The sequence below is a fragment of the Oncorhynchus kisutch genome, linkage group LG5 (assembly GCF_002021735.2).
Source record: "Oncorhynchus kisutch isolate 150728-3 linkage group LG5, Okis_V2, whole genome shotgun sequence".
In the NCBI taxonomy this organism is placed as follows: Eukaryota; Metazoa; Chordata; class Actinopteri; order Salmoniformes; family Salmonidae; genus Oncorhynchus; species Oncorhynchus kisutch.
Window position 1 is genome coordinate 59358883 of NC_034178.2, and position 23577 is coordinate 59382459.

The following is a 23577-nucleotide window of genomic DNA, read 5'->3' on the forward strand; positions in this document are numbered from 1 at the left end:
ACACCACAGCACACCACACCACACCACACACACCACACCACACCACACACACACCACAGCACACCACACCACACCACACCACACCACACCACACCACACACACCACACCACACCACACACACACACACCACACCACACCACACACACCACACACCACAGCACACCACACCACACCACACACACCACACCACAAACACAATAAAAGCCAATCTCACTTTCCTCAGGTGAGACCAACCTGGAAAAGATCCACAAGAATGTAAAGGAAGCCATTGGTAAGAAATTCCCACTCTACTGTCTCGGTTTTGGAATGGATGTCAACTTTGAGTTCCTGGAAAAGATGGCACTGGAGAACAGCGGTGTGGGACGCAGAATATATGAGGATTCTGATGCTGCTCTGCAGCTGCAGGTAAGGGAACACCCACTGTGAAGCAGTGCATTCACACAACATTCTTTGCACTACAATGGATTTGAATGATTTAAATCATAAAACACCAATGATCAAAAATGGTCCCAAGTAAGCTTAATTAGCTGGAATATAAAAGGCCTGAACTAACCTTTAAAGCGCAATAAGATCATATCTCATCTAAGGAGGCTTTACTGTTGAGTCCTGATTTCCTAAATGTAGATTATGCGAGAGGAAACCAGGAGGAGCAAGGGGCGTGACTAATGGCCTCTGTACATTTTAGTCATTTAGCAGACACTTATCCAGAGTGACTTACAGAACCAATTAGGGTTAAGTGCCTTGCTCAAGGGCACATCGACACATTTTTCATATAGTCGGTTCTGAACCATCAACTTTTCAGTTATTGGCCCAACACTCTTAACCTCTAGGTTACCTGTAATGTATGATTAACAGGGCTTTTATGAAGAGGTGGCCACACCCCTATTGACGGACGTGCAGATGGTGTATGTGGGTGGAGCTAACCTGACCCAGACCAACTTCAGCCAGTACTACAACGGCTCTGAGATCGTGGTGTCTGGCCAGATCACCGACAACAACATAGAGACATTCACTGCAGAGGTCATAGCCATATCGGTGAGGTCACCTCTACTCTGCTACCCTCACAAGTTCATAGGTCAAATCACTCCATACTGTTCTGTATTTTCTTTTGATTTTGAAGGCAATAAAAAATATATATATAAAAATTATTACTCCATATGATTACTTTGGAGAGAGTTCAGCAAAATATCAAAATATACAATCAAGTCAATGTTTAGTATTGTAATGTGAGGATGCCTTGATTATTTCAGAAAAGCAATAGGGTGATGTACTCTGAGACAATATCAACGGACGAGCCCATTGAAGCCAGGCCTGATAGCCACATCCAGAGGCTGTGGGCCTACCTCACTGTGAAGCAGCTACTGGACAAAGAGTGAGTCTGCTTTGCATGGCATTTTGTCTGTTATTGGGTGTATTTGCACCCGTGTCTATGCAGGTCTCTATCCTAGTTGTTCTTATATTATTTTAAAAGATACTGATCTAATTAGTATTTATTCATCTTCCTCTGAAAAATGCAGTCCAAATAATGTCACTACCAAAACACGCACATTAAAAGACTGTAGAATGAATGTGCCTTAACATTCACCCCTACAATTAAAATCAGGAAATGGGATTGCAACCCTCTCCATCATGGCCACATAGTGAGTAGTCTGTCTGCCAACATTTTAAGAACATTTATGAACAAGTTAGTAAATCTTCATGTATTTCTAAGAAGTGCCAATACCGAACATATAATATTTTAAATGTATAAAGTTTGGTTTTGGGATTCAAATATGTTTTTGGGGGATGTACATCTGTCCAAAGGATATGCCAGCCTTGGGGATTCATTAAAGTCCAAAGTAAGTCTATTGACACTGTTTTTCTTTTCATTGATTGAAAAAAACATCTGATGTGATGATCTACATTAAAAACATAGATATCTACATATCGACTGTACTACTCGCGCTGCTAAGACTCTCGACCATTGCTATTCAAACTTCCGGAATGCTTACAAGGCCCTCCCCCGCACTCGTTTCAGCAAATCTGACCACGACTCCATCTTGCTCCTCCCGTCCTATAGACAGAAACTCAAACAGGAAGTACCCATGCTTCGAACTATTCAATGCTGGTCTGACCAATCGGAATCCACGCTTCAGGATTGTATTGATCACGTGGACTGGGATATGTTCCGGGTAGCTTGCGAAAATAATCTACACACATACACGGATACGGTGACTGAGTTTATAAGGAAGTGTATAGGAGACTTAGTACCTACTGTGACTATTAAAACCTACCCTAACCTGAAACCGTGGATAGATGGTAGCATTCGCGCAAAACTGAAAGTACGAACCACCACATTTAACTATGGCAAGGTGACTGGTAATGTGGCAGAATATAAACAGTGTAGTTATTCACTCTGCAAGAAAATCGATCAGGCTAAATGTCAGTATAGCGATAAAGTGGAGTCGCAATTCAACGGCTCAGACACGAGACGTATGTCGTGGAAATTTCCTCTATTTACCAAATCATGGGAGCAAACCACACACAAGTCAGAGTTAGTTATAAAAGTCCATCTTTAATTATATAAGCTCTATAGCATTTTGACTTCCAACATTTCAGTATCTCTAATGAAAAGTTGAGAGTGTTTCCACACAATGGGATCCTTTATAGCAAAGATCACACATAGTCAGACAGCATAGACATAATTCATCGTTCAGCTTTGTCTCCTTTCCCAAACCCCAGAACCATAAACCAATCCTCCAAATCAACAGGCATATATCAAATTGTCATTTAGATACAACCCACTCTAAATACAAACTCCTGGACAAACTCACGGAGAGGAGAATGAGGCTTTAGGTTAAGATAGAAACAACATTAGAGGGAGCATAGAAATTATTCCAGACACTGCCAGCCTCCTTTCTCCACTAAGAAAAAGGTAGGGAGTGAAAGATATGTTTACACATGATGACACTTTGACCTCTCCCCTCTCAGCGGCCCATGCAACTTAGTCTTGACATAGAACAGATAACTGCAACCTCGCCACAGTATTATACAAAAATACCATTCTGATGAGAATTAACTTACACACATTAGATGAATATAAAACATCTTACAAATGTTACCAACAAATTCTGAATCTTCCACGACACGTACAATATGTAGCAGGGACTACAGACAATCACGGACTACAAAAGGAAAACCAGTCACGTGGCCGAGACCGACGTATTGCTTCCGGACAGGCTAAGCACATTCTTCACATGCTTTAAGGATAACACCGCGCCACCAACCGAGCCCGCTACCAAGGACTGTGGGCTCTCCTTTTCCGTGGCCGACATGAGTAAAACATTTAAAACATGTTACCCCTCACAAGTCTGCCGGCCCAGACAGTATCCCTAGCCGCGTACTCAGAGCATGCGCAGACCAGCTGGCTGGTGTGTTTATGGGCATATTCAATCTCTACCTATCCCAGTCTGCTATCCCCACATGCTTCAGGATGGCCACCATTGTTCCTGTACTCAAGAAATCAAAGGTAACTGAACTAAATGACTGTCGCCCCGTAGCACTCACTTCTGTCATCATGAAGTGCTTTGAGAGACTATTCAAGGATCATATCACCTCTACCTTACTTGCCACCCTAGACCCACTTCAATTTGCTTACCGTCCCCAATAGATCCACAAATGATGAAATCGCCATCACTCTGCACACTGCCCTTATCCCATCTGGACAAGAGAAATACCTATGTAGGAATGCTGTTCATTGACTACAGCTCAGCATTCAACACCATAGTACCCTCCAAGCTCATCATTAAGCTTGAGGACATGGGTCTGAACCCTGCCCTGTGCAACTGGGTCCTGGACTTCCTGACAGGCCGCCCCCAGGTGGTGAAGGTAGGACACATCACCTCCGCTCCTCTGATCGTCAACACTGGGGCCCCACAAGGGTGCATGCTCAGCCCCCTCCTGTACTCCTTGTTCACCTATGACTGCGTTAGCCAAGCAAGCCTCCAACTCATTCATCAAGTTTGCATATGACACAACAGTAGTAGGCTTGATTACCAACGATGACGACAGGAGGCGAGGGCTCTGGGAGTGTGGTGCCTGGAAAACAACCTCTCACTCAACGTAAAAAAAACAAAGGAGAGGATTGTGGACTTCAGGAAACAGCAGAGGGTGCACCACCCTATCTACATCGACGAGACCGCAGTGGAGAAGGTGGAAAGCTTAAGTTCCTTGGCATACACATCACTGACAAACTGAAAAGGACCACCCACACAGACAGTGTGGTTAAGAAGGTGCAACAGAGCCTCATCAACCTCAGGAGGCTGAAGAAATGTGGCTTGTCACCTAAAACACTCACAAGCTTCTATCGCCGCCTGGTATGGCAACTGCACCGCCTGCAACCGCAAGGTTCTCATTACCGGCGGAAAACTACCTGCTCTCCAGGACACCTACAGCACCCGACGTCATAGGAAGGCCAAAAAGATCATCAAGGACATCAACCACCCGAGCCACTGCCTGTTCACCCCGCTGTCATCCAGATGGTGAGGTCAGTACAGGTGCATCAAAGCTGGGACCGAGAGAAAGAATCTGTTTTTCAATCTCAATCAGACTGTTAAACAGCCATCACTAGCACATTAAAGGCTGCTCCCTATAGGCATAGACTAGAAATCACTGGCCACTTTAATAAATGGCGCACTAGTCACTTTAATAATGTGTACATATCTGGCATTACTCATATCATATGTATATACTGTATTCTATACTATTCTACTGTATCTCATTCACTTAATGTTTACATATCTTGCATTACTCCTCTATTATGTACATACTCTATTCTATACTATTCCACTGTATCTTAGTCCTTTCCACTCTGACATCGCTTGTCCATATGTATATAGTCATAATGAATTCCTGCTTAGATTTGTGTGTATTGGGTATATGTTGTGTAATTTGTTAGATATTAATTGTCACATTTACTGCACTGTTGGAGCTAGAAGCTCGAACATTTCGCTACACCCGCAATAACATCTGCTGATCAAGTGTATGTGACCAATAAAATTTGATTCGATTGAATCATTTCTGTTTTGGATTATTTGTAGTTAATTGAAGGACAGGGACATCCATTAAGTGCCAACATGCTGAAAAGTACACAAAAAAGACAGAGAGGATAAAAACTGCCCCTGTGATATATCAAAAATATTTGAAAAAAGAAAGGGGAAAAAATGCTAAAAGAAAGGAAGAAGGAAATTAACATTTAAAATATTTACCTGAGAGGGAGAGGATGTATACAAGGGCAAGATGGAGGTCAAGTCAAAGACAACACAGGGCAGGAGTGAAAAGGCAAAAAGTCAGACAAAAATACTGACATTAATGTATTTAATTGATTGTGATAATTATATACAGTATGTCAATCACATATGCCAAGGTTCATGGAAGTTGTTCTGGCTCGTGGTGGCCCAATGCTCTATTAAGACGCTTTAGCCGGTGTTTCCTTTATTTTGGCAGTTACCTGTATATGAAAGGTCACAACCGAAACAAACAAAGATATCAAAAGTGAATTTAAACATATAGCAACATAATTAATTACACGCATAAATAATTACATGCATAAATAATCCCATCAATCAGTACTGAATTAGAGGGTGATGCCTCTGGAATTTGTACACTGAGTAGGTGAAATTATGGCGATTGTACTCCTTTTAGAGCGACGTGAGAGAGACAGTTCCTCAATTTAGGGTTCTTTAATGTTGATTGGAGATTTTAACAAGCTTTTCAATTTTGTGCCATGTAACTCAGCTGTGATTATCCAATTAACTGTCCAGTTATCCATGCACAATGTTGAAAATGTAGCTAACAATGTTAGATAACTAACATTTAAACAATATACTTAATTCTGTAATAATGACCAAAATATTCATAAACTATTGACAAATTAGTTTGTTAAACAGTGGAAAAACATATACCTTTACCTACAGTTCTGGTAATCACGCACAGTGATGAATAAATTAGTCAGAAAGGAAAAACAAAGATTTGTGTTCACAGCAGTAGGTACAGTGCCTTGCGAAAGTATTCGGCCCCCTTGAACTTTGCGACCTTTTGCCACATTTCAGGCTTCAAACATAAAGATATAAAACTGTATTTTTTTGTGAAGAATCAACAACAAGTGGGACACAATTATGAAGTGGAACGACATTTATTGGATATTTCAAACTTTTTTAACAAATCAAAAACGGAAAAATTGGGCGTGCAAAATTATTCAGCCCCTTTACTTTCAGTGCAGCAAACTCTCTCCAGAAGTTCAGTGAGGTTTTTTTTCAGCAAGAGGGGAGTTGCCACATTTAGCTAATAAACCCTTTTTCATAATGTTATTGAGCGAACTAAGAAGGAATCTCAACTTAACTTCTAACAACCTAAGAATCAAAATGTGGTTTTCCATCAAAATAATAATTATTGCGAGCTATTGTGACTAAAGGAATTTGAATATGTAGCAATAGAAAATATCATTTTCCCTTATTAAACTTAAAAAAATGTATGTTAGGCTATTTTCTGGCAGTCGTGATGTTATTATGTGCCAGATGTTAAGACTACAAACTGTTATAAATGGCTTATTTGCGAGATTGACATTTCAATTGGCATCTGGGTTTATGATTTGTAATTCAACTTTGTCATGGTTGGGTTAGCTAGATGCAGGTAACCTATAGCTCCTGATGGGCCTACATCTAATTTCAGAGAGCCTACAGTAGCCTAGGCAAGATATTAGATGAACGATTTAGCAGCTTGCTTAGTTCAAATTGACAGACTAATTTATTCAACATGAACAGCGAGGCAATTTCGAGGTAAGAAGTGCTTCCGTTGCCCAACAGCCTGCTGGAATAGGCTACTGAGGATGGGGTTGTAGTTTCAATCACTGAATCAAATATTAAAATATGGATATGAACTGAATAGGCATGTGCTTGTCAACAACAGCCAGTATTGTTTTTTACCTGTAGCCTAATCTGACTGACTGTTGCCTTCAATCTAATGCATTCTAACATCAGCTGATCGGCAATTGCGACATAATTGTGACTATGATCACAATTGATAACTTCCAATTTTATTAACTAAACATGTCCATAAATAATTGAATAATAACACAAGGCAACAACAATAATAAACTGAAGTTATAGGCTATTTGTTAAATCTGTTTGTCAGCTCCAGATAGGCTACACAAGTGGCACAAATTGATTTGCAATGACTCCAGTGATATCATAATTTCAACATATTTATTGTTTTAAATGGTAGCCTACATAGGCATAGCAAATAACAGGCTAATTAATGGCCAACAGATGCAAATGTATCATTCTCCACATAAAAAAAACCTCTGTTTATTAAGTTTTACACACACACACACACACACACACACACACACACACACACACAGACACACACACACACACACACACACACACACACACACACACACACACACACACAGACACACACACACACACACACACACACACACACACACACACACACACACACACACACACACACACAGACACACACACACACACACACACACACACACACACACACACAGACACACACAGACACACACACACACACACACACACACACACACACACACACACACACACACACACACACACACACACACACACACACACACACACACACACACACACACAGACACACACACACACACACACACACAGACACACACACACACACACACACACACACACACACACACACACACACACACACACACACACACACACACACACACACACACACACACAGACAAGACAACACAAAGCAATATAAATAATATACTCAACCAGAGTAAAAAATGTCTTTAAAGATCCCAGACTTTAGACAAGTTAAACACACCAGGCCGAAGGCTACAGAGGTTAAAGGGCAATCTATAGTACAGGGACAGAGCGAACACCTCACCATTGTTCCTGTAAACAGTCAAGGGATAAGGGTGGAGAAATGCAACCACTCACAGACAGTCATGGCCACAGACCGACCATCCACTGGACCAAAAATAAAGTTTACAAAGTTTTAAAATAAAAAACAAATAGAATGATTATTCATGTAGGCGTGAACAAAATGTAAAAATAACTGGGAAAAACAAGCTCACATTTTAGTCTCTGCCCGAGCAAGATGAACAAGGCATCTGCGGATCACAATCAATAAGCACATGGACCTTAATGCCCCCCCAGCAAAAACACAGAGAGAAGCTCCTCCAACCCTTAAGTCACAGGGGGGTCAAATACAGACTTATTTTATTTTTAATTGAAATGCCATCAGAGGATGGACTGTTTAAAGTAAGACCGGAATGGAGCCCAAGCCTCATTAAACAGTTTGGGGTTCCCACGTGAATTGAATTGACTTTTTTCTAGTTTCAGAGAGCAGAACACATCTCTCACCCAATATTTATAAGATGGGGGAGCTGCCATCTTCCAGTTCTGTAGTATTAGCCGTCTAGCTAAAAGAGTTGTATAAGCAACAGTGTCCGACTGGATTCTTGATAGGGGGGTACCCATGGGCAGTACTCCAAAAAGTGCTGTAAGGGGAGACGGATCTATAACAGTGTCATATATATCAGAGAAACATTTAAATATTAATTCCCAGAAACCTGACAGTTTATGACAGCCCCAAAACATATGCAACAGTATGGCTGGTTCCACTTTACATCTGACACAGGTAGGATCAAAATCAGAGAATATTCTTCCAAGTTTGGCCCCCGACCAGTGGATACGGTGAACCACCTTGAATTGAATGAGGCTGAGTCTAGTGCTAAAAGAGGACGAGTGCACCCTGTGCAGCACAGATTCCCAGGCGTCTTCCCCAAGTTCCTCCCCCAAATCCTTTTCCCATCGAGTCTTTAAAGGCACCAAAGAAGGGTTCTGTAAGTCATGAATGATTGCATATACATGGGCAACACATTCATATTCTCCACAATTTAAGGTTAGTTTCATTGTGGACTTTTACCCATAACCAGTGCTTAATTTTAGCCGGATCCTGTCACCGCTCCGCTTTGGACTGTTTTGTTCTGAAACCTATTTTTCCGGATCCGATACCTCTCATGGCCTGAAAAATAATTTTGACTTTTTACAATGTAAAACTTATAATGAAAATGTTACAAACAAAGAGACAAAGATCAATCGAGTTACCACCTGGACTGGACACAGATAGACAAACTTATCTTTTTGAGAAGATTAGGGTGTTTTAGAGGCTATGGACAGAAACAGGCTCTCCGAATATAGATTCCCTTGTTCATGCATGGTTCGGACGGACCAGTCATCAGCATTGCTGCTACTATTTTTTTTATCCTGCTGCTCAGCCACTTTACCCCTGATTGTATGCATATAACCACCTCATCATTCACTATCATTATTGATATTGTTCGTGTACATACTGTATATTATTTAATTTATATTGACACTATTTCTGATACTGCTACTACGCAAGTAACCATTTGGCTGTACCATTTACACCTTCTGTTGAGACCCATCCACTTAGCAAGACTTAGCAAAATATTGATATATAAAATGAATATTGATATGTGTGGTCGTAACATGACTTTGTAACATACCACAACAATGTTATGTGTAACGAATCTCTTCGTCTGAGGAGGAGTAGGAAGGATCCGACCAATATGCAGCGTGGTTAGTGTCCCTGTTAATTTATTAGAACTGAACACACAAAATAAAATAACAAAGTGAATGAAAGAAACGAAACAGTCCTGTCAGGTGAAACAACACACTAAACAGAAAATAACTACCCACAAATCCTAGTGGGAAAACAGGCTGCCTAAGTATGGTTCTCAATCAGAGGCAACGATCGACAGCTGCCTCTGATTGGGAACCATACCAGGCCAAACACAGAAATACCAAACCTAGAACAAAAACATAGAATGCCCACACCAACTCACGCCCTGACCAAACTAAAACAGAGACATAAAACTTTTACTCAAGTAGTATTTTACTGGGTAACTTTTACTCAAGTAGTATTTTACTGGGTAACTTTTACTCAAGTAGTATTTTTCTGGGTAACTTTTACTTCACTCATTTTCTATTAAGCTATCTTTAACATTTACCCAAGTATGACCATTTAATACTTTTTCCACCAACAGATGTGGCTGGGTGTTATAGTATTTCTTTCACACGACCCATCAATTTAGACAAGTGTGTCTGGGGAGGCATCATAAAACATTTATATCTGGACACATAAATAATTACCCACTACACCATGAGTCCTAGAATCTTTTTATGTTTTATATATAGCCTAGATGTAGATGTAGCCCAATAAGCAGGCAGTCTACAGGAGGGAACACTGAAAATCTGTCAGTAAACAAACAGCATGCTGACAACAGGCCTTTAGCAGTACTTAAAATGCAATAGCGGGAAAACACAGGTTGGAAAGCAAATGGCTTCTGCTGAAAAGAGAAGACTCTTAGCAGTAGGCAACCAAAATATTTTAATAACTTCCAAATATTGTTTAACAAAGAGCTTTTTGCCATCACAAAGGAGTGTGAAACTGGAAATCATTTTTAGGACTAATTTCCTCCTCATATTGTAGCCTACAATATGGGAAAGGGAGGATACCTAATCAGTTGTAAAACTGAAGGCATTCAATTGAAATATGTTTTCCGCATTTAACCCAACCCCTCTGCCATAATTGACATCCACGGCTCCCGGGGAACAGTGGGTTAACTGCTTTGCTCAGGGGCAGAACAACAGATTTTTACCTTGTCAGCTCAAGGATTCAATCCAGGAACCTTTTGGTTACTGGCCCAATGCTCCAACCAATAGGCTACCCGCTGCCCCTCAATGTCTCCAAACACCTAGACCTAGGCTATTGATGGATTCATGAAATGGCTGTTTTTATTGAACTCAGTTTGTCAGTGTCAAAGTAGCCTGTCATTGCGTTTATTTGTGTGGTATTAAAAAAGATTATGCCAAAGTCTCCAGTCGTGTAAAATTATGTTGAATTGCATGAAATGCATTTATAAAAGGCCACATTTTTCTCAGACACTAGGCTACTAAAAATGTTCCCCATGTGTGCTACTTCTGTAAGTGCCTCTACTCTACTGTTCTATGCCCCTACATAAGGCTGTATTGAGACAATTACTTATCAATGACCCAAGACCAGATCAGGTAATCCCTACCATTGTGTTGCTGAATTGTCATAATGCTGCAGCAAATGTACATTATCCCAGGGGCGTTGGCAGACACAATGTAAGTGACTTAAGGGGCCTTTTGGACCTAGAGTTGGTGCTCTGGTATCGCTTGCCGTGCAGTAGCAGAGAGAACAGTCTATGTCTTGGGTGACTGGAGTCCTTGACCATTTTTGGGGCCATCCTCTGACACCACCTAGTATATAGGTCCTGGACTTCAGAACGCTTGGCCTCAGTTATGTACTGGGCCATATACACTACCCTCTGTTGCGCCTTATGGTTAGATGCCAAGCAGTTGCCATACCAGGTAGTGACGTAACCGGTCAGGATGCTGTCGATGGTGCAGCTGTAGAACGTTTTGAAGATCTGGGGACCCATGCCAAATCTTTTCAGTCTCCTGAGGGGAAAAGGTGTTGTAGTGCCCTCTTCACAACTGTCTTGGTGTGTTTGGGCTATGATGTGGACACCAAGGAACTTGAATCTCTCAACCCGCTCCACTTCAGCACCCGTCAATGTTCCTGTAGTCCACGATCAGCTCCTTTGTCTTGCTCACATTGAGGGAGATGTTGATGTTCTGGTACCACACTGCCAGTTCTCTGACCTCCTCCCTATAGGCCGTCTCATCGTTGTCCGTGATCAGGCCTACCACTGTTGTGTCGTCAGCAAACTTAATGATGGTGTTGGAGTCGTGCTTAGCCAAGCAGTTGTTGGGGAACAGGGAGTACAGGAGGGGACTAAGCACACACCCCTGAGGGGCCCTTGTGTTGAGGATCAGCGTTGCAGATGTTATTGCCAATCCTTACTACCTGGGGGCGGCCCATCAGGAAGTCCAGGATCCAGTTGCAGAGGGAGGTGTTTAGTCCCAGGGTCCTTGGCTTAGTGGTGTGCTTTGTGGGTACTATGGTGTTGAATTCTGAGCTGTAGTCAATGAACAGCATTCTTACGTAGGTGTTCCTTTTGTAGAGGTGGGAAAGGGCAGTGTGGAGTGCGACTGAGATTGCCTAATCTGTGGATCTGTTAGGGCGGTATGGGAATTGGAGTGGGTGTCAGGTTTCTGGCATGATGGTGTTGATGTGAGCCATGACCAGCCTTTCAAAACATGGCTACCAACGTGAGTGCTATGGTGCGATAATTATTTAGGCAATTTGGCTTCTCTTTCTGGGGCACAGGGACTATGGTGGTCTGTTTGAAATATGTAGGTATTACAGACACGGTCAGGGAGAGGTTGAAAATGTCAATGAAGACACTTGCCGTTTGGTCCGCGGATGCTTTGAGTACACGTCCTAGTAATCCATCTGGCCCCGCGGCTTTGTGAATGTTGACCTGTATAAAGGTCTTGCTCACATCGGCTAAGGAGAGAGTGATCACACAGTCATCTGGAACAACTGGTGCTCTCATGCATGCTTTAATGTTGCTTGCCTCAAAGCGAGCATAAAAGGCATTTAGCTTGTCTGGTAGGCTCTCTAAGCTTTACATGAATGTGGTTCTGAATATTAACAAGTTGAGGAGACTAAATTACTTGTTATGTTAGATTGTAAACTGTCATGGTCAAACCATATAGATTCAATGGTTGTAAAGATGGGGAGAGGTCAGGCCATAATAAAGAAATGTTCTGCTTTTTTGACACCACACTCCACAAAGCAAGTCCTGCATGCTCTAGTTAAGTAATATCTTGATCCCGCCATGTGGTCAAGTGCTGCTAAAAAAGTTAAGCTGCAGCTGGCCCAGAACAGAGCAGCACATCTTGCTCTTCATTGTAATCAGAGGGATGACATAAATACTATGCATGCCAGTCTCTCTTCGCTAAGAGTTAAGGAGAGACTGACTGCATCACTTCTTCTTTTTATAAGATAGATTGTGTTGGAAATTCCAAATTGTTTGCATTGTCAACATACGCACAGCTCTGACACACACACACTTTTCCCACCAGGCATGCCACCGGAGGTCTTTTCATAGTTCCCAATTCCAGATCAAATTCAAGAATGTGTATAGTAATATATAGAGCCATTATTACATGGAACTCCTTTCCATCTCCTATTACTCAAATGAACAAAAGACCTGTTTTCAAAAACAGTTAAAGCAACACCTCATGACACACAGCCTCTCCCCTATTTGATTTAGATACTTTGTGTATATGTATTGATATGTAGGCTGTGTGCCATTATTTAAATGTATGTAGTTCTGTTCTTGTCTATAAATGTTCTGTATTATGTCATGTTTCATGTTCTGTGTGTAGTAGCTCGGCTTTCGCAACAGCTAATGGGGATCCTAATAAAATTCCAAAACATACATGGCAAACTCAATCTGCCTTTCTCTCACTGGACACCTCCGATCTCCAGCCCTATGATCACTCCCACAACTAACACGCACAACTTTCTCCACCGATACCACACATTCCTTTGTCTCATGCACTCCTGCACACTTCTCACATCTAGGCATCTCCCTCCTACACACTGCTGCAATATGCCTATAAACTTGACACCTAAAACGCCGTAATAGTTTCTGAACAAAAGCTCTCACTGGATAACGAACGCTTTCTACCTTGACCTTATCTAGTATCCACTCTGCATCAAAACTCAGCATGACAGATAATGTCTTCTACGTTTCCCCACGCTCTCCACCGGATCTACTTCTCACCAAACAGTGGGCGTCACAGACACTGGGAATCCTCCATTTCAACTGATCCCCCTCAACACCTAATGCCACAACCTGTTATCAGTCTATTCAACGGCAGCCTGCTCTGGAGAGCAAAAGCATGTCACAATTCTTGTCCCAAATTTGTAATCCTGAGTGCCCTCTCCCTCTTGGCGGAGGAAATACAATAAATCATTTACGAGTCCACTACGAGTTAATTTCACCAACTCAGCAATCCCCAACCTCTCCACCACCCAGGAGCATACAGATCATATTAAATGACTAGAAAGGCTATGTCATAAACCCTCAAAGTTCCACAATGTGGTGAAAATGGAAGCCATGTTGGTTAGGAAGAAATCCAAACCAGTCTAATTGAAATTAATGGCAGTAGAGGTGTCACACCCTGACCTTACAGCTTTTATGTCTCTATTTTGGTTTCGTCAGGGTGTGATTTGGGTGGGCATTCTATGTCCCTCTTTCTATGATTTCTCAATCAGAGGCAGCTGTCTATCGTTGTCTCTGATTGAAAACCATACTTAGGTAGCCTTTTTCCCACCTGTATTTGTGGGTAGTTGTCCGTGGATAGTTGCCTGTGAGCACTACGTTGGCTTCACGTTTTCGTTTTGATGTTTATTGTTTTGTTGGCAACATCTTATAATAAAGGAGTATGTACGCTTACCATGCTGCGCTTTGGTCCGTTGTTTCCACCTTAGACGATCATGACGAGGCATAATCCTACTTATGCAGGAAAATATAAGTAAGGGATGTGATATCAGATATTGTGTAATATAGTTGTTGTTAACCTAAAATATTGTAATGTAATTATAAATAGTTTATATAGGTTTTATACAAATGTTCTGTATTAATAGCCTCTACAGTATTCACACTCCATAACTTTTTCCACATTTAGTTGCGTTACAGCCTAAATTTAATTGATAAAATGTAGATTTTTTTCAATGGCCTACACACAATACCCCATAATGTCAAAGTGGAATTATGTTTTTCTTTAGGTTTACAAATGAATATAAATGAAAAGCTGGAATGTCTTGTGTCAATAAGTATTCAACCCCTTGGTTATGGCAAGCCTAAATAAGTTCAGAAGTAAAAATGTGCTTCACAAATCACATAATAATTTGCATGGACTGTGCAATAATAGTATTTAACATGATTTTTGAATGTCAACCTCATCTCTGCACCACACACATACAATTATTTTTAAGGTCCCTCAGTCAAGCAGTCAATTTCACAGATTCAACCACAGGAGGTTTTGTTGCTTTGGGGAGGGTTGTGTGTTTTTTCCCCAGGTTTACATGAGCTTTTCTGCTAGTATTTTCCCTTTAAACAATGGCTTGACGTACTTGTTACCCTAATAAAGTTTAGAAATGTTTGTGAAGGTGTGGTATTGTGTGGCTGTTATTAAGCTTTAGCTAATGCAGACCTATGATATGAAGGAAGTGCGCCCCAGCGATTCAACTGACTCTGACAATTGAACTTGAGGTAAGGAAGACTGTTTCAGACCTACCAGAGTTACTTCTATAATATAACAATATAATGCTTATCTTTATACAAAATATTCTGATCGAACATTAACAAATGACCCTCCTTCTGTATGTCTATAACTGTTTGGCAGACGTAGTAGCCGTCTGACATAAAGAAATGCACGTCGGTGTAATAACATGCCACACATACAGCTCTGGAAAAAAATGAAGAAACCACTGTAAAATTATCAGTTTCTCTGGTTTTACTATTTATAGGTATGTGTTTGGGTAAAATTTACATTTTGTTTCATTCTTCAAACTACTGACAACATTTCTCCCAAATTCCAAATAAAAATATTGTAATTTAGAGCATTTACTTGCAGAAAGTTACAACTGGTCAAAATTACAAAAAATATGTCAGACCTTGAATAATGCAAAGAAAATAAGTTCATATTAATTTTTAAAAAACACAATACTAATGTTTTAACTTAGGAAGAGTTCAGAAATCAATATTTGGTGAAATAACACAGATTTTCAATCACAGCTTTCATGCGTCTTGGCATGCTCTCCACCAGTCTTTCATATTGATGTTGGGTGACTTGATGCCACTCCTGGCGCAAAAAAAATGAAGCAGCTCGGCTTTGTTTGATGGTTTGTGACCATCTGTCTTCCTCTTGATCACATTCCAGAAGTTTTCAATGGGGTTCAGGTCTGGAGATTGGCCTGGCCATGACAGGGTCTTGATCTGGTGGTCCTCCATCCACACCTTGATTGACCTGGCTATGTTGCATGGAGCATTGTCCTGCTGGAAAACCAAACCTCAGATTTGGGGAACATTGACAGAGCAGAAGGAAGCAAGTTTTCTACCAGGACAACCTTGTACGTGGCTTGATTCATGTGTCCTTCACAAAGACACATCTACCTGATTCCAGCCTTGCTGAAGCACCCGCAGATCATCACTGATCTTCCACCAAATTTCACAGTGGGTGCAAGACACCCAGGTCTTTCACCCAGTGAAATTTGGTGATTAAGTTATTGTTTTAGGAAAGTAGTCTAAAAAACAATAAAATAATAACCTATCAAGTTTCCCATGTGCTTCACATTGAAACACCAGGAATAGTGTTTTTGTAATTTGGTATAGGCTGTTTTTAAGGACAGGTAAATGTGGCTCATTTCACCAATAACCCTTGTTTGTTGATGGCGCTGGCTGCACCAGATCAGATCTGAATGTTTGTTGATGGCGCTGGCTGCGCCAGGTCAGATCTGAATGTTTGTTGATGGCGCTGGCTGCGCCAGGTCAGATCTGAATGTTTGTTGATGGCGCTGGCTGCGCCAGATCAGATCTGAATGTTTGTTGATGGCGCTGGCTGCGCCAGGTCAGTTCTGAATGTTTGTTGATGGCGCTGGCTGCACCAGGTCAGATCTGAATGTCCAGCACCAACATTTCCTAAATGAAACTAAAATGGCATATTGTTTTTATGAAGATTTTATAATATTCGCATGAAAATGCACCAAGGTGGCATAGCAGTTCAGACGTCTTTTGTCCTCGTCTTGTCGTGTCCTGTATATATATATATTTACAACTTTTTTCACATACATTTTATTTTTATTTTCCATCAACTCATCTTCCAAACACTCTCCTGCAACCCGCCTCACCCATTTATATTTATAAAAAAGTATTATTTACCTCAAATCTGTAATCCTCCAAGAAGCTAGCCAGAAACTCCAAGAAGCTAGCCTGAACCTAGCCAGAAGCTAGCCAGAAGCTAATCCAGAAGCTAATCAGAAGCTAGTTCAGAAGCTAGTTAGCTCCTTTACTGGCAAATCGTTAGTATTCAGCTAACCACGGTTTGTGGTCATCAGCTATCCTTTAGCTCGAAAATCTATCGCCAGTTCTGTACGGCGCAGCGCGGCTCGGAACGGAACATACCGGACCAATTTTTCTCTCCATGTCCCTGGATTTCGACTGCTCTCTGGACATTCATACCCGGATCACACAGCTAGCTAGCTGCTATCCGTGTGACTATCGGCCTTCGTCGATTCCGGAGCAAACATCAATTATTCCGGAGCTAGCCAGCTCCGTCAATCACTCCTGAGTTCCATCAATCACTCCTGGGCTGCAGTCACCTATCCGGACCCGTTGTACTGCCTACGTGCAGCCCCACCGGGCCTTCACAACTGGACTGCCGACGTTATCTACCCAAAGAAGATCCGGCTGGCTCCTCCATCGCAACGTTACCTGAACGCCCATCTGCGGCCTGCTAACCGTTAGCTGTCTCACCGGCTGCTATCTGAATAGACAATCGGACAATTGTCTTAGAATACGTGGACAACTACAAATACTTAGGTGTCTGGTTAGACTGTAAACTCTCCTTCCAGACCCATATCAAACATCTCCAATCCAAATTGGCTTCCTATTTCGCAACAAAGCATCCTTCACTCATGCTGCCAAACATACCCTTGTAAAACTGACCATCCTACCAATCCTCGACTTTGGCGATGTCATTTACAAAATAGCCTCCAATACCCTACTCAACAAATTGGATGCAGTCTATCACAGTGCAATCCGTTTTGTCACCAAAGCCCCATATACTACCCACCATTGCGACCTGTACGCTCTCGTTGGCTGGCCCTCGCTTCATACTCATCGCCAAACCCACTGGCTCCATGTCATCTACAAGACCCTGCTAGGTAAAGTCCCCCCTTATCTCAGCTCGCTGGTCACCATAGCATCTCCCACCTGTAGCAGACGCTCCAGCAGGTATATCTCTCTAGTCACCCCCAAAACCAATTCTTTCTTTGGCCGCCTCTCCTTCCAGTTCTCTGCTGCCAATGACTGGAACGAACTACAAAAATCTCTGAAACTGGAAACACTTATCTCCCTCACAAGCTTTAAGCACCAACTGTCAGAGCAGCTCACAGATTACTGCACCTGTACATAGCCCACCTATAATTTAGCCCAAACAACTACCTCTTTCCCAACTGTATTTAATTTTATTTATTTATTTATTTTGCTCCTTTGCACCCCATTATTTTTATTTCTACTTTGCACATTCTTCCATTGCAAAACTACCATTCCAGTGTTTTACTTGCTATATTGTATTTACTTTGCCACCATGGCCTTTTTTGCCTTTACCTCCCTTCTCACCTCATTTGCTCACATTGTATATAGACTTGTTTATACTGTATTATTGACTGTATGTTTGTTTTACTCCATGTGTAACTCTGTGTCGTTGTATCTGTCGAACTGCTTTGCTTTATCTTGGCCAGGTCGCAATTGTAAATGAGAACTTGTTCTCAACTTGCCTACCTGGTTAATTAAAGGTAAATAAATAAATAAAATAAAAAAATCTGTGGACAATTGGATGGAAACCTAGCTAGTGAGCTAGTCCAGCATCACTTTGATTATGCCTGTGCATCATGGCACAAAATATATGGAAGTGGAGGTGTTCTAGACAATTATGCCTGTACCATACATTGGCTGATATGGCGATCAGGATTGCAGGTAAATAAAAAGTGTTAGGAAATGTGATCGTTTTTTATTCCATAACTGTCACAACTTCCGTCGAAATTGTTGCCTCTCCTTGTTCGGGCGGCATTCGGCGGTCGTTGTCACCGGCTTTCTAGCTGCTACCGATCTACGTTTCTTTTTCCATTTGTTTTGTCTTGATTGTACACACCACTTAAAAGGAGAATTTAACCCAAATCTCAATTTCTTTTATATAAAAAGCATGCTATAGAAGGGTCTAGACACTTTGTTTTCCCATTTTCCCCCTAACCAGCGATACACTTTCTTATCCTTGCAGTATGGAGGCTCTGAAAAAACACGAACAAATGCTAAAAACAACAACAAATACTGTATGTCCTATTCGAAATGGAAAAGCTATCAGTTTCGTGATGCAGGTCTTTACATGTTGTACACATATAATTGTGTCATTCAAACTTTATCCGCCGAAATTACAGAAGTTAAATTCTTGAGTGGATTATCCCATTAAAGGTTTTGCAAACAAGGTAAACCTTTTTTTTTACTATTTGGAAAATGTTTTATGCAAATAAAATTATTATTCTACTTAAATCATACCTGTGTGTGTGTGTGTGTGTGTGTGTGTGTGTGTGTGTGTGGGTGTGTGTGTGTGTGTGTGTGTGTGTGTGTGTGTGTGTGTGTGTGTGTGTGTGTGTGTGTGTGTGTGTGTGTGTGTGTGTGTGTGTGTGTGTGTGTGTGTGTGTGTGTGTTTCAGGGTGCAGTCAAGCGGGAAGGCGAAGGAGAAGGTGAAGAAAGAGGCCCTGGATCTTTGTCTGAAGTACGGCTTTGTGACTCCTCTCACCTCCATGGTGGTCACCAAGCCCCAGGGAGAAACCTCACAGGTGGCCCACAAGCCCAAGGAGGGAGAGAAGCCCTCAGGATCCAGGCAAGGCTTCTCTGGGTCGGGTTTCCAGTTCATGGGTGGAGAAGCCGGATACCCCGGTGAGCAAAACTACCATCATCAATGCAAGCACACCAGCATGCATGCACACACCATAGGTATACACATATGCTTATGTGTGCACTCATACACACACATACTGTCTACAACAGTGAATGACAATTACTGTATGGTGTGAGTCAATGGAGTAAATAAAAGAGCAAATACTGTCAATCTATAAACATACAATTATAACCTGTATATTGACTTTAAATATACTACATGAACAAAATCTCATTCCAAAATCATGGGAATTCATATGGAGTTGGTCCCCCTTTTGCTGCAATAACAGCCTCCACTCATCTGGGATGGCTTTCCACTAGATGTTGGAACATTGCTGCAGGGACTTGCTTCCATTCAGCAACGAAAGAGCATTAGTGAGGTCGGGAAGTGATGTTGGGCGATTAGGCCTGTGTTCCAATTCATCCCAAAGGTGTTCGATGGGTTTGAGATCAGGGCTCTATGCAGGCCAATCAAGTTCTTCCACACCGATCTCGACAAACCTTTTCTGCATGGACCTCCCATTGTGCACGGGGGCATAATCGTGCTGAAACAGGAAAGGGCCTTCCTCACACTGTTGCCACAAAGTTGGAAGCACAGAATTGTCTAGGAAGTCATTGTATGCCATAGCATTAATATTTCCCTTCACTGGAACTAAGGGGCCTAGCCTGAACCATGGAAAACAGCCCCAGACCATTATTCCTCCTCCACCAAACTTTACCGTTGGTACTACGCATTGGGGCAGGTAGTGTTCTCCTGCCATCAGCCAAACCCAGATACATCTGGTCGAACTGCCAGATGGAGAAGCGTGATTCATCACACCAGAGAACAAGTTTCCACGACTCCATATTCCAATGGCGGCGAGCTGGTTCAACCGACGCTTGGCATTGAGCATTGTGATCTTAAGCTTGTGTGTGACTGCTCGGCCTGGAAACCCATTTCATGAATCTTCCGACTAACAGTTTTTGTGCTGACGTTGCTTCCAGGGGCAGTTTGTAACTTGGTAGTGAGTGTTGCAACCGGGCACAGACCATTTTTACACACTACGCGCTTCACCACTCTGCGGCCCCGTTCTGTAAGCTTGTACCACTTTGTGGCTGAGACATTGTTACTCGTAGACGTTTCCACTTCACAATAACAGCACTTACAGTTGACCGGGGCAACTCTAGCAGGGCAGAAATTTGACGAAGTGACTTGTTGGAAAGGTGACATCCTATGACGGTGCCACGTCGAACATTACTGAGCTCATCAGTAAGGCCATTCTACTGACTGAAATAGCCGAATCCACTCATTTGAAGGGCTGTCCACATACCCTATATATATCCAAAAGTATGTTTTCTGTTTACCAGGGCCCCCTGCACAGCCAGTGTCAGATTAAGGTGGTTAAACAAATAACCTACCCCTAATTTTAATCTTCAATCTTCGCTGGGATATTCACTTCAGGATTTCCGGAAAAAAAGGGGACTTTGAGAAAGTTGCTTGAATTTCTCAACCCTTACTGCTATTAATCCATACAAATGCATACTGTACATACATGGCAAAACAATCAAAATGAAGTATGTTTTGAAACGTCTGAAATACATCTGAGAGATATAGTAAAGTCCTGGGGGAAAAAATCTGCATGGACCTCCCATTGTGCACGGGGGCATAATCGTGCTGGAAAAAACCCTATCAGCTCCAATTCATTTTACCGTAGAGTTATTTTGTTGGGAGTTAGGACTTCGGCATCCTTGGGTCCTGTACAGTTTGTGAGCGTCATTGTACACAACAGACGACGTGCGTGCGTGTTCGTGAGAGAATACGGTCTTAATAGTTTGTAGCTCAAACCGTTGTAGCTTAAACACTGCTCTAGGTTAGCTCCCATCCACCGCACAGGCAAATGGATGCATTGTAATGAGACGTGTCGCATGCAAGATCCTGGAAGTCTATAATTCAAACTCACAGATCTTGACAGTAATTTAACAGCATTGACATTCATCGATGGATTCATGGAATCCATAGTGGTGAAACTGCCAAGTCCGTTTGCGATATTACAACAACAAAGACGGTACTTCAAACAACAAACACTCGACAAGGACATCATTGTATGTAGTAACAAAACTATAACAAATAGCCTGGGCAGCCAGTGGCGCTGATTTGCCTATTACGGGACTCAGCGTTAAAGGCCCAGTGCAGTCAAAAACATGAATATCTTATGTTTTATTTCCAGAGTGGACAAAACATTTAGAACGCCTTCCTAATATTGAGTTGAATGTCTGTACACTCAGTGTATACAAACACTGAAACCACTATAAATAGCATCAGGATCAGTGTGATCAGGTTTAGATTAGTATAGGTAGATGCAATGATTAAAATGTAATCAAATCAAATCTACATTTTGTTAAAGTGTGATTTTTAAACAAAATAATTGTCACAATAGTGTACACTTACTAGCATAACAAAAAGGAGAGTCAAAATGTGTAGACATTCAACATTCCAATGAAAAAAATGTCAACAACAGTACAGAGATGCTATATTAGTGCAATGGCCCAACGCTATTAAGCCAATGCACTTTCGTGGATCAGGAGGAGGAGGTGGTGGAGTAGGAGGAGCAGGTGGTGGAGTAGGAAGAGCAGGGGGAGGAGCAGGAGGAGCAGGGGGAGGAGCAGGAGGAGCGGGCCGAGGAATGGGCAAGTGACTACTTACTGTATCTTTCCCCTACATCATAGCTCCACTTGTTGAACATCAGTTTAGGTGTGCTCAACGTGTGATGTCTTTTGTCATAGGCTTGCTGCTTGATGCTGCGGAGGATTCATATTCTGCCTATATAATGGGTAATTGTTCCACGTTATAAAATAATTGTAGAATATTTTTTGTCTGTTTGTGCTGTCTGTTTGTAGAGCCATGCCTGTTTAAATGCCCTCACTGACCAACTGATTGACTGTACGGTATGTGTGGTGCGTGTGTGTGTGTGCGTGCGTGCATTTGTGTATGTGTGCGCACGAGTGCGTGTATGGCTGGCCGGCCATCTGGCAATGGGTGTGTGTGTGTGTGTGTGTGTGTGTGTGTGTGTGTGTGTGTGTGTGTGTGTGTGTGTGTGTGTGTGTGTGTGTGTGTGTGTGTGTGTGTGTAGGATCCTTTGTGTAATGTTCTGACTGTGTGTAGGATTGTCTTTGTAAATGTTCTCTCATCTTACATTTTCAACTGAAATAGAGGAACATCAACCAACTCACTCAAGTAAAGCTGCAACTAGAGCTAGAGCTAGAGCTACACCTACAACTGGTACTGCAATAATTGTTTCTTTTTTGTTTGATTAAGATGATGCTGTTTTTTCAAACTAATTATCCTCATCTCTCTATCCTCTGCATCCCATCTCTCTGTCTCTGTCTCTGTCTCTGTCTCTGTCTCTGTCTCTGTCTCTGTCTCTGTCTCTGTCTCTGTCTCTGTCTCTGTCTCTGTCTCTGTCTTTGTCTCTGTCTCTGTCTCTGTCTCTGTCTCTGTCTCTGTCTCTGTCTCTGTCTCTGTCTCTGTCTCTGTCTCTGTCTCTGTCTCTGTCTCTGTCTCTGTCTTTGTCTCTGTCTCTGTCTCTGTCTCTGTCTCTGTCTCTGTCTTTGTCTCTGTCTCTGTCTCTGTCTCTGTCTCTGTCTCTGTCTCTGTCTCTGTCTCTGTCTCCGTCTCTGTCTCTGTCTCTGTCTCTGTCTCTGTCTTTGTCTCTGTCTCTGTCTCTGTCTCTGTCTCTGTCTCTGTCTCTCTCTCTGAATTACATTTTCAATTTAATGGTCTCTATTGGCATGGGAAATATATGTTTACATTGCAAAGCAAGCGAAATAGATAATAAACTAAGTGAAATAT

The 23577-nt window shown here is 41.9% G+C and overlaps 1 protein-coding gene across 2 annotated transcripts in view; it reads left to right on the forward strand.

Annotated features, from left to right (window-relative positions):
* Positions 1–23577, forward strand: part of LOC109891352 (inter-alpha-trypsin inhibitor heavy chain H3) — a 41845-nt gene that overhangs the window by 9143 nt on the left and 9125 nt on the right. The window contains exons 10-16 of one of the 2 annotated variants that reach the window (XM_031825541.1): positions 225–406; positions 857–1036; positions 1252–1373; positions 19522–19748; positions 22311–22415; positions 22512–22559; positions 22939–23007. In XM_031825541.1, coding sequence (XP_031681401.1) covers positions 225–406; positions 857–1036; positions 1252–1373; positions 19522–19748; positions 22311–22415; positions 22512–22559; positions 22939–23007 — 933 coding nt within the window. The remainder of the gene's footprint in view (positions 1–224; positions 407–856; positions 1037–1251; positions 1374–19521; positions 19749–22310; positions 22416–22511; positions 22560–22938; positions 23008–23577) is intronic. The other variant, XM_020483825.2, reaches the window with a different exon arrangement.